The sequence below is a fragment of the Euleptes europaea genome, chromosome 1 (genome assembly GCF_029931775.1).
Source record: "Euleptes europaea isolate rEulEur1 chromosome 1, rEulEur1.hap1, whole genome shotgun sequence".
Classification (NCBI taxonomy): domain Eukaryota; kingdom Metazoa; phylum Chordata; class Lepidosauria; order Squamata; family Sphaerodactylidae; genus Euleptes; species Euleptes europaea.
Window position 1 is genome coordinate 93,299,118 of NC_079312.1, and position 16,069 is coordinate 93,315,186.

Genomic DNA, 16,069 nt, shown 5'->3' on the forward strand with positions numbered 1-16,069 from the left:
ATTTGAAAACTGTTGTACTAGGACATAATTCCATGCGGTATTTAAAAATGTAGTAAGAATTAGATTAATAAAAATTATTTTAATTGGATCATTCATGGGATTTATTTCTCTTGAATATAACGGCTATTGTAAAAATGTACTATATTAAAAATACTGCAGTTTTGTATCACTCTAAGGAAGACTGAGCATTGTTTCAGTGAAGTTACACATGAAGCTGCCTTATACCCAATCAGACATATAGTATATCAAGGTCAGCACTGTCTACCCCTACTGGCGGCAGTTCTCCAGGATCTCAGGTCTTTCCCATCAGCTATTACCTAATAATTTCAGAGGGTAGCTGTGCTGTTCTGCAGTACAACAGTTAGATTTTTAACTGGAGATGCTGGGGATTGAACCTGGGAGCTTCTGAATGCAAAGTAGACACTCTATCATGGAGACATGGTCCCTTCACTAAGATCCCTGTTTAGTCTCATATAAGGAAAAAAGAGTTCTTGATAAGGGGTTCATAAGAAAGAAGAGTTGCTGATAAAGTTAAAAATGGGATGCAACATTTTAAGCAGCCAGGAATGTATTTATTATTCCACTTTTCTCCTTAATGGAGCCCCAAAATTACTTACAAAAGTACCAATGCAACTGAAATAAACAAAACAGTATAAATAAATACACAGAAGAAATAAAAACAAAAGGTATACAAAATACCCTAGTGCAGTGGTCGGTAAACCGCGGCTCGCGAGCCGCATGCAGCTCTTTGGCCCCTTGAGTGCGGCTCCCGAGGTTGCAATCAAGAAAACAGCCGGTGCGCTGTGTCAGTGCGGCGCAACCCCATCCCTCCAGAGGCTCCTAAAGGGGCTCCCCAAAGGGCTTAAGCCAACTACAAATCCTAGCAGCCTCTCCCCCCGCACGTGCGCCCTGCCGCCACGCCAGAGCTGGCGCATGCGTGCGCCCGCCCGGTGTGGTCCTCTGAGCAAGGCAGGCGGCGATTGGCCACGGAGGGGAGGCTGAATTGTGCGAGGCGCAGTGACGGAAGGCGCAGGGGGCAAATGGCAGTAGTCGCACTCGTCCTGGCGCCTAGGAAGCGGCGGCGCAGGACGAGGAGGAGGCGGCAGCGCTCCTGCTGCTGCTGATGACTTCGGCGGTGCTGCGAGCCCCGGCGAGGAGGCCGGGAAGGGATCTGCCGGGGGAGTCGCCCAAAGAGACCTGAGCGAGGCGGACAGGAGCAAAGCGGGCGCTCAGTCAGTCGGTCGGCCAGAGTGACGGTCGGCCGGGCTGGGTGGCGGTTGGGGTTTCGAAGGGTGACACACGCGAGCGCGAGGTTGAGGAGCGCCCCCTCCCCCCCTCCGCCTATCCCGGCAGAGGCTCTGTCTCTCTTGTTTTTCTCACGCGCCCACTCCCCTCCCTGGTCCTTGCTGAGGTGAGTCCTGAGAGAGACCGAGGCGAAGGTCTCGCTGGCCTCCCCTCTGTGATGGCCGCGGCGGAGGGAGGGACAGAGAGAGAGAGAAAGACAACTTCTTCTTTTCCTCGTATTCAGGCCGCGGGAATTGAGGCCGGGTTGGGTTGGGGGAGGGGAGTTAGACAGGCCGAATTGGGGACTGGGGGGGGGAGAAAGAGGCCTGGATGCTGGAGGTGGTGTTACTTCCGGGCTGCCTTCCCTTTTACTCGGGAGTAGGAGGTGTCCCGAGCTCTTCCTCCACCACCACCATTATTCGAGACTACAGAAGAGGAGACGGGCCGGCAAGGAGAAGAAGAAGCCTGGTTGAGCCGGGGAAGAGGCTTGAGTAGCCGGGAAGCCTATCATCCCTCCCCTGTTTGGGACTGGATCCTCCTCCTCGGCTCGAACCGGGCTTCTTCCCTCTCCCCCACCCCCAGCAATACTCTTGCGTAAGGGGGGGATCAGGCTGCGAGGGTTGTGCGTAGATGAGAGGCCAGGCTTCCCCACCCCCACCATTGAGTTCAGGGAATTGGGTGGGAGGGAAGTTACGTCGTACCCGCCCCCGCCTTCCCCCCGCGGTCCAGGGACATTCTGCTGAGCCATTGGGGCAGTGCTTGTCGCTACCTATATAGTTTAAGAAATTTGGCTCTCAAAAGAAATCTCAATCGTTGTACTGTTGATATTTGGCTCTATTGACTAATGAGTTTGCCGACCACTGCCCTAGTGTGTTCTGTTATCCACCAGCTTAGTCCATCAAGGGCACAGGCTGCAAACCACAGGCTAACAGCCAAGGGCCCTTAGGCTCCTGCCCTTCAGCTCATATCAAAAGGCTCAAACTTGTGGTCGCGTCCAGACATTACATTTATGAAACAGGAGGGAGACAAATATTCAGCCTGGATCTTAAACAGCTGATAGAGCCTCTGGCTATGCCAGGGCTTTAATTATTATGGTGCCACAGTGGCATATAAAATGTTTATGGTTGACTCTACTCTTCATGGATAGATGGTGATAGGTATATCAACAGCAATTCAGGTATACAGACATCCCAGGAAGCCTCCATCTGTTTTCATGGTATGGTGGTGGGTAGTACACACCAGTTGTGTAAGTTATCCACTGTAAGGTATTTTCCTTGCTAGTGAAGTACCTCTAACCACTCATTAGAGATAAAACTACCAAGAGCAAAATACAAAAGTCACCCTGTGGAACACATCACTAGGCCGTGCTGTTACAAAGCTATTTTATACATCCAGAACTAGCTGTCTTTAGAGAAAGAAAAGTGGGATTGATGGACTATTGGCCTAAACCAATTAGGCTCTTTTGTAACTATTTAATAAACCACCACGATTGTTTTATAGAGGTTTTACATTTTCAGACATGCCAATCAAAGATTTTTTCCTCTCTCTTAAGCATGGAACTGACTTCCAGGAAGAAAGAAAAGCAAAATTGATGTTTGCTCAATTCCTGCCAGCTAACTGGAGAAGGGCAGACACATTTTTCACTTGACTTAACAAATAAAATATATGGCTTTGTTTAGACAGAGCAATGCTTCCAAACAGCAATATGAATGTTACCCTTTCTGAAAAGGAAGCCTGTCAAAAACAACAGCTGCATTTCAAAGCCTGACAGCTAGGGGTTTACTTTTCATTTCACAGAAGACAGATAAGATAGAAAAGTTGTGCGTTTGAACTGGCAGCTCCTTCCAGCCTTAAGAAGTATCGCTTGCCGAAATGATTATTCATCAGTGGTAGAATAAACCATCAAGCTCAACTTTATGAGGAAAACCTTCCAAAAGCTGTCAAATGTATTCCACCAAGGGTTAGTTCATTAGCTGTGATGGCACAGAGTAATTAATAACTATAGTGACCCAGTGATAAATGAGGCAGACACTTTCCCTATTATGCAACAAGAAAATGAAACAGGCTAGAGAGAATATCTTGGGTCAGTCTGAAAAATGGCATTCTGTTGGGAAAGGATGCCGTGACATGTAATTCAAACTAATATTGCCTTACCCAAGGCAGTGATTCTATGTGATGAGGCACGTATCCTATTGAATTCAGTAGGTGCTGGGGTTGCTCAACCAATTTCCAAAGGCTACTAGTGCCATGTAGACTTGCAATTTCAAACAATGCCAATCTGGTAGAGTGATAATCCATGGAGTAACTACTTGCTGATGAAGTGATTTCATTGTTTTTGTCTAATTGGCCAAATAAAAAGCAAACTTCTGCCCTCCCTTGTGTCCAGGAATTGCGTGCAGTGAGCAATGTATGGTCCATAGTGCCCCTTCTTCCAGTGCACTAGCTACTATTAGGAGCCCCACTTTATGGGGGCTGATAGTAGCTCGTCTGTTCATTATTCAACCCTTCCTTGTTCTCAGAATCAAAATTGGTTCATTTCATGCGGCAATCGCTAGACCTGAGATCTGAATATAGCAAAGTGTAAAATTGTGTGGCCACCCCCATTAGAGAAGGGAGTTAATTTTTTTTTGTCTGTTTGTGTAATGGGATATGAACTCTGGAATAGGAAGAGGGGAAATCACAGCCAGATTTTACATCTTTTCCCTCGAGTCTAGAGTTTGTAAGTGACATTTCCTTCTGGCTCTCTTATATATTAGATATACCACAGAAGCCTAGAGAAAACATACCTTGCCTACAAATCTTGGATGAAAAAAACCAACTGTCTGACAACTCTTGAAGAAAACTGACCCTAGCCAACCTACTACAAAGACTAGAAGAGCAGAATGAGGAACAGCATGGCTTCCCGGGGGGCTTGGAGGGTGTCAGTGAGCTGAAGCAACATGCCTGAAATTCATTAGAATTTAAGAATTGCTTTGCTGGATCAGAACAAGATCCACCTACTTCTAGCAGTGGCCAAGCAGATGCCTCTGGGGAGACCAAAAGCACGGTACGAAAGCAATAGCTTTCTACTATTATTTGGTACTACCTTTTGGTGTGTACTGTCAAGTCACATCTGACTTATGGCGACCCCTGGTGGGGATTTCAAGGCAAGAGACGTTCAGAGGGGGTTTGCCACTGCCTGCCTTGGTGTTATGGCCCTAGTATTCCTTGGAGGTCTCCTATTCAAATACTGCTCAGCTTCTGAGATCTGATCAGATCAGACTGGCCTGGGCTATCCAGGTGAGGGCCTTCTGATTATACGAGCTCCATTTAAGCCATCCTGGCTAACAGTCATTGATAGCCCTTCTGTCCATGAAATCTCAGAGGTCCATCTGTCAGAAGAGCTTAGTGTTGAAAATGAGCCAGTACCACTTGAAATCACCAATTTCTCTGTGTCTGCTTGACCACACTGAAGTCATTTTAGCAGCAGAAACCCTTTTTAGGAGTTAAAGTCTAATTACATGCTATATCTTTTACAAAAGAAGCAAACTATATAACTGATATTGTCCTTTAAAGCCCTATCCAGCTTTGACCAGCACACCTGAAGAACCAACTACTCTCATAGAACCCACCCATCCACTTTTCATCCTATTTTCAGAGGCCCTGCTTCAGTCGCCCCTACCATCTGATGCTAGATGGGTAGCAACCCAGAAAAGGAATCAACTGATCTTAATAATTAACATGGCCCCATTTGCAAATTGAAGACATGTCACGAGGTTTTTTTTTTTTTTTTTTTTTACAAGCTTGGGGAAGTCCCCAGATCTGCAAAAAACCCAGAGATTTTTTTAAAAAAATCCAAACAGAAGAACAGTAACTTACCAGCAAAGGGGAGGGGAAGAGGAGCCTTGTGAACCTGTGTGTTCTGAGGCAGCCTCCCCTGCCTTTCCCCTGCCTGAGGCAGCCTCCCCTGCCAATGGGAGTCTCCGCCCCATGTTGGGTAGGGAGAGCTGGAGCCACTGCCCCCCCCCCCCGCACTGCTTCAGCCAGGCAGGCTGGTAGCAGGGAACAGCCAGTGCTTTCCCTTTGCCACCTAGAGAGTGGAGTAGCGGTTGGCCAGGGGAGGGAGACCAGGAGCCACCGCTGTCCCCTCACCCCCAAGTGGGAGGGAGAAGGACAAATAGGAGAGCAGGCGGAGGAGCAGTGGGAGCCACCACTGGCACCCTGTAAGTTGCACGATGGCAGCAATGCAAGTAGGGAGAAAGGAGCCGCCCCACTTCCAGAAACAGGTGAGTGGGTGGGTGAGCCGGAAAGATGGTTTTGGGGAGGGGAAGTGGCAGCAGCGTCTTGTATCCTTTGTTAATAAAAAAACCCCAAGCCCACCTTGTCACAGAGATTAACTGCTTGGATTTATGTTTTTAAAAGAAGCTTCCTGTACATATTTAGTTCTATGGATCCCAGAGTGGTACAAACAGGAGTCTATTAGGCTTTAAGACTCTCTCCCACCCAATGCTGGTTTACAAATTTGCCCATCTATCTGGATTTAGCAGGTAATATATAACCTGTAAGCCTCATGTGAGCAGTTCTCATATGCTTTGCAAGGCAATTCTCATATGGTTTGGAAGCAATTTTTTTCCAGGCCAGATTGGCCAAGGATCCTGGAGGATTTTGTTTTGGCCATCTTCTGGGCATGGAGTAGGGGTCACTGGGTGTGTGTGTGTGGGGGGGGAGAGGTAGATGTGAATTTCCTGCATTGTGCAAGAAATTCAACTCCATGATTCTATGATTCTAAGGCAGCTTTTTGTCCCAGCCTCTAAAAACATTAACGTAGCAGTGGATCCTGAAGCATCTAAGCATGAGAGATGTTCTTCGATACAATCATCTTTATAAACACTTTCAGCATTACAGCATGATGTTTTTCAATAAGGGACTCCTAGGACCATCCATTCCGACTTAATAAGGTAACATTGGAAGCAGCCCTTAGTAGTTGGCAATCCCTGTCTTTTGGAATTATATGAATATATTTCTTCTTATTTGTACACAAGACAAGCTGAAAGAATTTCCATAACTTCATCTTTCTACAGCCAGACTTCCAAAGCGACCACAAGTGACAATAAGAAAGGCCACTTTAAGCACATTTCCAAGAAAGCAGATTTGTTTTGGAAGCAAAGTCCTCTGGGCTGCAGATCAAACAGAGTGAAATGTAACTCATGCATTTTTGGAGGTAATTTAATAGCCTCTGTGACCACTGGGATTACAGAATGATCTGCAAAAAATTTAGCTCCCAGGGAAAGAGCTGTTATTTATCCAAACACATTGTAAATATGAACATGATTTTATAGGTCTACATAATGAATGCCAATACAGGCTGCTATGTATCTGAATCAACCTCTTAGATAAATCTCAAAGGGAAAAAGTGTAGAACCCATCTAGTCTGATCTGTATGTCACTTTTTAATGGGGTTACCTATTTTTTTATAAAGGGAGATCAGAATGAAACTGAGAACAAAGATACAGACTTGGACTGTGTCCATAGTTCCCAGTAAAACCGCTATTTCCTCTTGAAACAGGGCTGATATTTGTGACTTAGTCTTGTTTCCACATATGTCACTGGCAAATCTCCTCTTGGCTTAAGAGGTTGCCAGAAACAACTTCTTCTGTGTCAAGTTTATCTCTCGCTAGCAGGAGCTCTTTTGTAAAAGTCTGCATCACCAGAGTTGAGCAGTCAAACCTCAACTTAAGGCGAAACAGAAAAGAGAACTATGCTCCAGTCAGCTCAATGCCCATAAAATCTAAACTGGCAAATATGAACCATTTGGAGAAGGCTACAAACTTTTTTTCCCCCAAAGCCACCTGCACCAAAACATCCTGACTGATTATGAAGCTGCCATGGAAGCTGCCTTGTGAATCAAATGTATGGCTGCAATATTCTCCTTGATGGTCTGTTTTGGCAGAAACAACCCCTACATTAGCAGGTGGGGACAATCTTCCCCAACCATGCACATAACAACACAGCAGACTTTTAATCCAAATGGGGTTTAGGGAAAAAAACAAACCCTGAATTTATCTGAAATCCAAAGGCCACCATAAAAACCAGCTCCAATTTCACTGCTCATAGATTGCACATAATGCTGTGTGTATTGTTTTTTTTTAAACCAAGCCAAAACCAAAAAGAACAAAAAACTTTCAACCAAATTCTACAACCAAGGGGGAGGTAGGGCTAGTAGCTGGAAGAGTCACAGATGGAATGAGGAGGACTTCCCTGGCCATGTGTGTTCAGGAGAACCTGGAGCAGGATGAGTAGGGTAAACAGGGGCCATGGAACACCCTCACCTCTAAATTGAGACATTCATTAGTTAGTGTCACACATTCCATGTACAACAAATCTTCAAGTACATTAAATACATACAGCTTTTATTACAGGAATATTCTGGCTGCTACTCAGGCAATCCAGCTATCCATAACTGGACTTAACCAAACCCTTTTACAGCATCTATTTATTTATTTGTTGTTTACACTTCTATCCCGCCCTCCCCTGCATAGCAAGGCTCAGGACGGCTCACAACAATAAATACAGTATAGTATAATTTAAACCTGTTAAAAACCACAACTATAAATACCCTTCATTTCCTCCAAAACAACATGATGGCGCTTAATAAAAAATAACAACTACCCCTGAGATTAAATATCAAAATAAAATAAAGACCATACAGAACCAGGGGGAGTGCAACAGCTATCAGCAGCCCAGGTAGTAATCTCGGGGGGGGCGGGGGGGGGCACAATGATATGGAGAGGCTGGATGGCCAACAGTAGGGATGGCAGATAGCAGAGGGGGTGCCATGATCCAGGTCAGTGTACAATGTGTACCATGTAGGCCATATAAACTGTCACTGTCCTCAACTATACGCCAGGTAGAACAGCTCTGTCTTGCAGGACTAGCAGAACTGGGCCAGGTCTTTTATGGTCCAGGTCTCCCATGGCAGAGAGTTCCACCAGGCAGGGGCCACAGCCGTAAAGGCTCAGGCCCTAGTCAAGGACAGCTGGATGGCCTTTGGGTCAGGGACCACCAGTAAATTGCCCACAGATGAACGAAGGGCTCTTTGGGGGGCATATTGGAGAAGGCGGTCCCAGACCATTTAGGGCTTTAAAGGTAAGTACTAACACCTTGAATCTGATCCAGAAAACAACCGGGAGCCAGTGCAGCTGCCAGAGCACTGGTTGTATATGAAGCCTTCATGGGGTACTCACGAGGACCCATGCAGCTGCATTCTGAACCAGTTGCTACTTCCAGAGCAACCTCAAGGGTGGCCCTGCATAGAGCGAATTACAATAATCAAGTCAGGAGGTGGCCAGTGAATGAATTACTGTGGCTAGATCAGGGCGAGACAAATAAGGCAAAAGTTGCCAGGCCCAACGAAAACGGCTGTTTGGACAACATTATTGTCTTGCGTCTCTAATGAAAAAGAGACATCCAAAGTCACACCCAAACTCCTGACAGAGGAAGATCTACTAACTAAGATTCTATACTTGTAGATCATCTACTACCTATGATTCTTAAAGGTCTCTGATGCATTTGTACTTTATCAATGATTACTGTATTACATAATAGCAGCAGCCTTTACCTCCAGGTAGCCTTGATGCCTTCTCTCCAGATTTTGTCTTCTTCTCCCCCTATGCTATTACTAATAATGTTCTTCCCTAAAACGCTGTCTCAGGACTAAGCATTTCCAACATGATATTAATACTATTTAATGAATTAAGTGAAAAGCTATCATGGACGGATTCACAAAGATATCGTCCAAACAATATCAATCCTCTATCCTCAATTCTGGCAGTAATTAAGTATCAACAAAACCTCTTTTGCTATAATGCAAACTCTTTCAACTGACATATGATTCACAATCTAATCTGAACATTTCCACCAATACCCTGAAAGTGGATAAGCAAGAAATCGTGGCAAAAGTCTGTGAAAAGCACGACCCTGTAGATTGTTCCACTGAAATTGTGAGTCATACTTTTAACAATGGGCCAACATCCAACATAGTCAGGTGTACTTAAACTTACTAAAGCCACTGAGATGTACCTAACTCTGTATTGATCTATGGCCACTATTTTCTGATAAGAAAAGTTAAGGTGGCAAATGGAATATTTTGAAGATGACTTGTTACCATGGTATTCGCTCCCTTCCCATTGTAAAAGCAAGGAAGAGTCTTATGGTACTGAGGTACTGAGGCATAAAATTTCATAGACTTGAATCTACTGCGTCAAATGTATTAGTTGTGTATGTAAGGGCAGCAAGATTTGTGACTCTTCTATGCAGATTCCAAATGTGTGCAAGGTAAAAGCTAATCTAGGAAAAACCAGTTTGGGGAGTGAAGGGGTATAGATAAGGTATTAATCTTGGAGCCAGCATACTTTATGGATTAGCTTCTCCTGTATGAAGCTACCTTTGCACTCCTGTCATCTTTGGAGGCCCTGCTTTGGGTACTCCTGCTATCTGAGGCTAGATGGGTGGCAAAGAGGATAGGGGCCATTTTGATTGTGGTACCAAAACTTTGGAACTCCCTCCACAGCAAGATTTGTCCGCCCCCTTCTACAGTTGTCTTCTGTCAGAAGGTGAAGAATTTTTTGTTTCCTTCAGCATATTCCAATAACTGTTATTTGTTGTCCTCCCTGGTTTTGGTGTTGTGTGTTTATGTATTTATATGTTTTATTGAATTGTTTTATAAATTATTTTAAATGCTGTTTTAATTTTAAAGTGTTTTCATGGTTTCATGTTTGCCCCCTTGGAGCCCCTCTTTGGGTGGAAAGGCGGCATAAAAATTTTTTAAATAAAAATAAAATTATAAGATGCCATATATAATAGAGAAAAATGTTAATTTTTTATATTGGGTATTGATATGGGAATCATCCCTAGGACAGTGATGCAGTGGTGGATCTACCAGCGGATGTAGTGGTTAAGAGCGGTGGTTTGGAGCAGTAGAATCTGATCTGGAGAACTGGGTTTGATTCCCCGCTCCTCCACATGAGCAGCGGAGGCTAGTCTGGTGAACTTGATTTGTTTCCCCACTCCTACACATGAAGCCAGCTGGGTGACCTTGGGTGAGTCACACTCTCTCAGCCTCACCTACCTCACAGGGTGTCTGTTGTGGGGAGGTAAAAGGAAGGTGATTGTAAGCCAGTTTGATTCTCCCTCATGTGGCAGAGAAAGTTGGCATATAAAAACCAACTCTTCTTCTTCTACTACTATGAAACTAATGAAGCTTAAGCTTCAGGGCCCCTAATCCCAGAGGGGCCCAGAAGAAACTTTTTTTTTAATGAGTGAATTTTTCAACAAAATCAATGGAGTTTTTTAAAGTGTTTGTTATTAAAATAAGGCTAAGAATCATAAGCCAATGGGTTGACGTACTTAATACTGACACTAGAATATGCTCTAATATCCATTTCATACAGCCTCAAAATTTCACTGTAATTGGTCACATTTCAAAATTTTCTCAGGGGCTTGTAGCGCTCGAACCCCCAGCTGTATGGGCTCACTGAGCTCACCAGAATCTATTCATAGACTACATTTTGGCAGCTGGATCCTCAAATTCTTCATTGGTGCATGGCTTAATAGTTCTATAGCTCAGCCCTTAGCTAGAGCCAACTGGACCCATAAAAAGACATCTGAATTCTCAATTCAGGCTGCACTCGTCTTGCTTGTGCATTTTAACACCAAAAATCAGATTTTCACCTCTTTATCCTAACGAGCCCCCTCTGACGACTTTCTACCTTCTTAAAGAATGAACCAATACATCTGCCATAGAACAACCCCACTGAAGAAGATAACAGCGGTTACCCAAACCTCATTGCTGGTGGGAAGGGGCTCACTGTATGGCCCATTTTCAAGGAGTTCACCCCACCACCCTGTTTTCCGCCATTTGGGCCTTGAGGTCCTTGCAAGGGCAGCAAGGCCCTTTGGACCTTGTTGGATGTTGGCCCTATTGTTGCTGGTTGCGAAGGGGCCCCCATAACAGTTTAAGCTTCAGGGTCCCAAAAATGTAGGTCCACCACTGCAATGATGCATTTACAACAGCAGTCGTGTGATAATGCTATCTTTCTAGTTATGTTATTTTAATATACCAAAGTTAAAAGGTAGCATCACAGCAAAAACTCTTGAGAAGAGGTCACTATGCTTTTATCTTGGATGCACTTGGAATCATGTCATAGACCTATTACTACCCTGCATTTCATGGCCTTTTGGCTCCACTGTTTACAGTATTTCTCTTTGTTCTGATGTATATACCCCCAACTAACACTTCATGCATCTGATAAAATAGGCTTTAATCAACAAAGATGTCTGTCACAATAAATCTGTTACTTTTTAAGGTGCCTCAAGTTGTTTTTGCTGCAACACTTATATGACCACCTCTTTAGAATTTTTCAGTTGAGAGGAGAAAAATGAAAGATATGTGCACAGTGATCAAATGACATTCTCTGCATACATTTTTCTCAACTAAAGCAAAATAATTTTAAATTATTTTAAACTTATTTTCATTTATAAAAGGATAAATATATTCAGCTTACAAGATTTTTCATGTCATGCCAAAGCCAGAATCAAATTGACTTTATTATATGGAATCCAGATGAATGGATTTGCAGAGGCTGTAAAATACCACCTTTATTACTGAATTTGGAGGATGTCTAATACTGCTACCACCCTGTGTGAGCAAGCAATCTGGAGTCTCGCAGAACTTTATTTTGGGCATACTAAAGTTATGACAAGGGGAGTTTTACTTATTATTTTGAGCTGTGTGAACAGAAAAATAAACAGAAAAATAAAAAATTGCTGCTCACAAAATGAAATGGCTGCCTTTATTTCAACTGCACTTGTTTCAATCTGCCCAACGCCGTCGGGTTTAACAGCCTGGTAAATTTGGGGGAACATTTGATTTGATTCTAAAATTTGAATGATCTTTTCATTCATGATCCCGTAACAGGAGATTGGGAGCCACTGATTTTCAGCACAAATATTCTGGACCTCAACATGCAAGTCCAGGAAAAGCTCTGAGCAGACAAGAACGCAGTCCAGACAGTCCTAAAGAAACCCCAACCACGTGATGGCTTCTGAGGAGGCTCCAAAGCCACAAATACAACAACTGACTGAGAACTCTGCCAAAAAGCCAGATGCTGCCTCTCAAGAAAATGTTACAGAGCTTTGAATATTGGGCCCTGCACTCTTATTGAAAAAAAGAGGTGAAAAAAAGAAAAAAAGAGGGGGGGAAGGAAAAAAAATGTATAAATGCAGACTTAACAGCTACATAGTTTTGGATGGCCATCTGCGTGTGAGAAAAAAACTACTGAGTCCATGTTTATTAAAAAGAATTCAACTGTTCTGTGCATTCACTGTAAGACAATCCCTATTAATAGATACAGCAAATGAATTTACAGATAAAGCTAAAAGCACAGAGGAGCAAAAGATAACCAGCCAGCAGTTTAACCTTTGATCCTTAATGGAGCCAGAGGCAGTTGCCAAGAAGCCAATGCAACTGCTAGTGAAATGCCAATGAAACAGGTGCTGCCATGAAAAACCTCTAACATCTAGAGCTGTAGGCCAAGACTGTAGGCAATAACAATCAAAACAGGAGGACAAGAAGGAAGGGGAAAAGCCCACATTGCAGGAATTTTACATTGCAGATTAGGATGATTGAAAATCATGGGCTGTATTATATGGATGTTCTGCTATCAGAAGTGGGTCTTTCTCTGTTTCCTGTTCTCCTGGAAGGCTTCTATGATCCCCCCAAATTACGTTTCTGGGCATCAGAGGAATCTCACAGGCAAAATCCCATGAAGGTTGAGGGACTTGCAGTGACAAGGGGAATTGGACAAGACTGCCATTTCTTCCTCTTCTGTCAGCAAACAATCCACAGGGCGCAACCCGTTGTTTAACAATCAATTAACGTGGTGTCTCCTTCTACCTGCAGATGATAGATGACCCCTTTGTACAGGACCAGCAGAAGCCACAGCATCCAACTCTCATGCATACTATGAAATTAAGGGGGTTGCTCTAGCATATCTGTAGCAATTAGATGATTATTTAGTATGCCGCTCAGACAGACCTCCAAGACATCTAGGCAACAAAAATTATGCTGCAAAGACAGTGTCTTGATTTTCATTACTGAGAAACCATGTTGTCTTCACAGATGAATTGTATACTATTTTCCTTAAAACTTTAAGCCACCAGGCAAGACATGAGTGCATCCCCCAGAAACAACTCTTCCAGTCAAACAGCACAAGTAAATATTCTCCTCTCTCAAAATGCTTATTTAAATAACGAGGACTAATTGACTGAACCACAGGCACACCCTCTCATTTAGGAAAATTATCTTAATATGTTTAATCCAGGAGGGATTTGGGTTCCCATTCCTGAGAATCGGGCCGAAAGTCAATAGGAGGCGGCGTAACCTCGGCGCCAGCGAAAATTGGTGTAATCACGCGATTACACACATTCACTCTGGTGGCGAGGCCAGTTCCGGTGGCCGCCGAGTGCTGCGGGACTACGCCTACCCCCTCCGCCGACACGGCCTCTCCGTGGCGCTGGCAATGGTGTGGAGAGGCCATGCCAGCACAGGGCTGGGGGGAGGAGCAGCCACTTAGTCAGCTTCCTACCCACTTTCGGCCACCTGCGCCGGTGGCCAGAACAGCGTTGCTGCGCCTGTGGCGCAGCCTCACTGTTTTCAATGGGGCAAAAAGCCCCAGTTAAACAAAAAAAAGCCGCGAAATGGCTTTTTTTTTGTTTAACGGCGTCAGGGAAATGGCTTAGGAAGAGGCGCACATACGCCTCAGCTCAGGAATGGGCTGTTAGTGTGCAACCTGGGGCAAGTGAACAGGGACCAAAAGGTCAGTGCTGCAGAGACAAGACATAATATGATGTTTGAACTCAGGCAGGGAGAAGGAAAGTCTGAGGGAAAAAACTAATTATTGCATTGGAGATCTGGGACTGAATCTCTAGAGGTAATTTTTTACTCTGAAAAAGCAGGCACAGGTGAGGTGCTGAGTTGGATTGGGGCTGTGGCAATGGGCAAGGTGGTAGGCTTAACTCTTTGCCCCTTGTGATATTTGCCCAACCTAAATTGTTCTCCATCTTCAATCAGGTATGGTAGAGAAATAAGACAGGTAAAGGCAGGGTGCCTGTCTTTTTTCCTTTCCCTACTGCAGCATGGTATGTGTGGTTGGGTAAACAGTGAAAGAAAAGGTAAACCCACCTTTCCTTGTACTGAAATTCTGATCTCCTTGGGAGCAAGCCTAAGCAGGTCTACTCAGAAGCAAGTCCCATCTTATTCACTGATGCTTACTCTTAGGAAAGTGTCCCTTGGATTGCATCCAATGAGGACTTTCCATTTCTACTAACTAAGGCTAAACACTACATGCTAAAGAGTGTGTGTGTTTTTTTAGTATTTTAACTGTGAAACAATCTGCATAACATGCAGGTTGGATTACCTAGATTTGGGGACCTTGAATATGGCAAACAGCATGTATTTGCATGGTAATAAAGCGAGCATCCCTCTGCCTCCAACAATGCCCCTTTGACACCTGCCAGTAAGGCTGCAAGTATCTTCTTGCTGTTGCTGAAGGCTGGCGTTGAATACTAGCCCCAACTTCATGGGTCTTGGTGGAGGCTTTGAAGGCAAAAAAAGTCCCTGAGAGGGAAGGCTTCCTGTCTGGCCACACTGCAAAAACAGACTAGGCAGCCTGAGTCATCACAGGTCTCACTCCCTTCTTCCCCTCCCCTCCCCTCCCCTCCCCTCCCCTCCCCTCCCAGACTACTGGTTTGAATCTGAGCTGACAGTTAGTTATCCACATAAGAACACCTTTCTTAAGAAATCCAGGGGGTCTTGGAGTCAAGAGATTCTCCTCCTGCCTAGCCCTCCATTTTCAGAGGCTACTGAAAACAAACCATTGTGAAAAATAGCAACAACGTTAATTACGTCCTTGGACAGTACTGATACAATGCAAATAAAGACATTTGTAATAGCAGGCTTTCTAAGCCTCAGCAAGGTACAGTTACCTGGATAAAGATCTTTCTCAATAAGTTTCATCTGGAGATGGAAGATCTGTTCCTGGAGTTTGCAAATGGAGTGCTTCATTTTCTCTCGCCTTGTCACCATGTAACAGAGGTTTCTAACCTGCAGAACAAAATAAAAAAGAGCTTACAGGTGAATGTTAAAAACTTCTGTTGGTAGTCTGGCTTCTCAAAACACTACTTAACTTTGGCCCTTATTTAACTTCATAAAGCCTTTCCATTCTATGATTTTTTGGCTCCATTCTTCAAGGCAATCTGAATACCCCAAAGACAGCAGTCTAGAAACTCCAAAAGCACATCCCTTTTGACTCTGATGACATGCTGACAAATATGACTACAATTTACAGTGAGTTAAAGAACAAGGGCATAAACTGTCATCAGTTGCTGCTTAGTACTATAGCAGCTCATCTAGCTTTTCCAGCAGGGATTGTTTCCAAACAGATGACAACGTAAGTGCATTGACCTATCCTTAGTGCAGGGCACAGCTGACAGTGAAAGAAAAACAATCTATATATCCATGTGTCACAGAAGCTATGGAAGTGTTTGTTCTTTGGGGCAAGAGCGCTAGGAATTTGGTGGAAGAAAAAGTGAAGATGAGCGTGTAAATGCCAATGTAAAAAAGGAACCTCCATAGCAAACTAGATGATGCCATATTTGTACTTCTCTGCACCTTCGCCTTCAATATAAAAAGTATTTTACAATATCTTATTTCAGCAAATAACTTATTACTCCTATTTTAGACACAAGG

At 44.1% G+C, this 16,069-nt stretch overlaps 1 protein-coding gene across 1 annotated transcript in view; it reads right to left on the reverse strand.

Annotated features, from left to right (window-relative positions):
• JADE2 (jade family PHD finger 2) overlaps positions 1–16,069 on the reverse strand; it is a 184,862-nt gene that overhangs the window by 6,405 nt on the left and 162,388 nt on the right. The window contains exon 10 of the mRNA XM_056857241.1: positions 15,307–15,424. Coding sequence (XP_056713219.1) covers positions 15,307–15,424 — 118 coding nt within the window. The remainder of the gene's footprint in view (positions 1–15,306; positions 15,425–16,069) is intronic.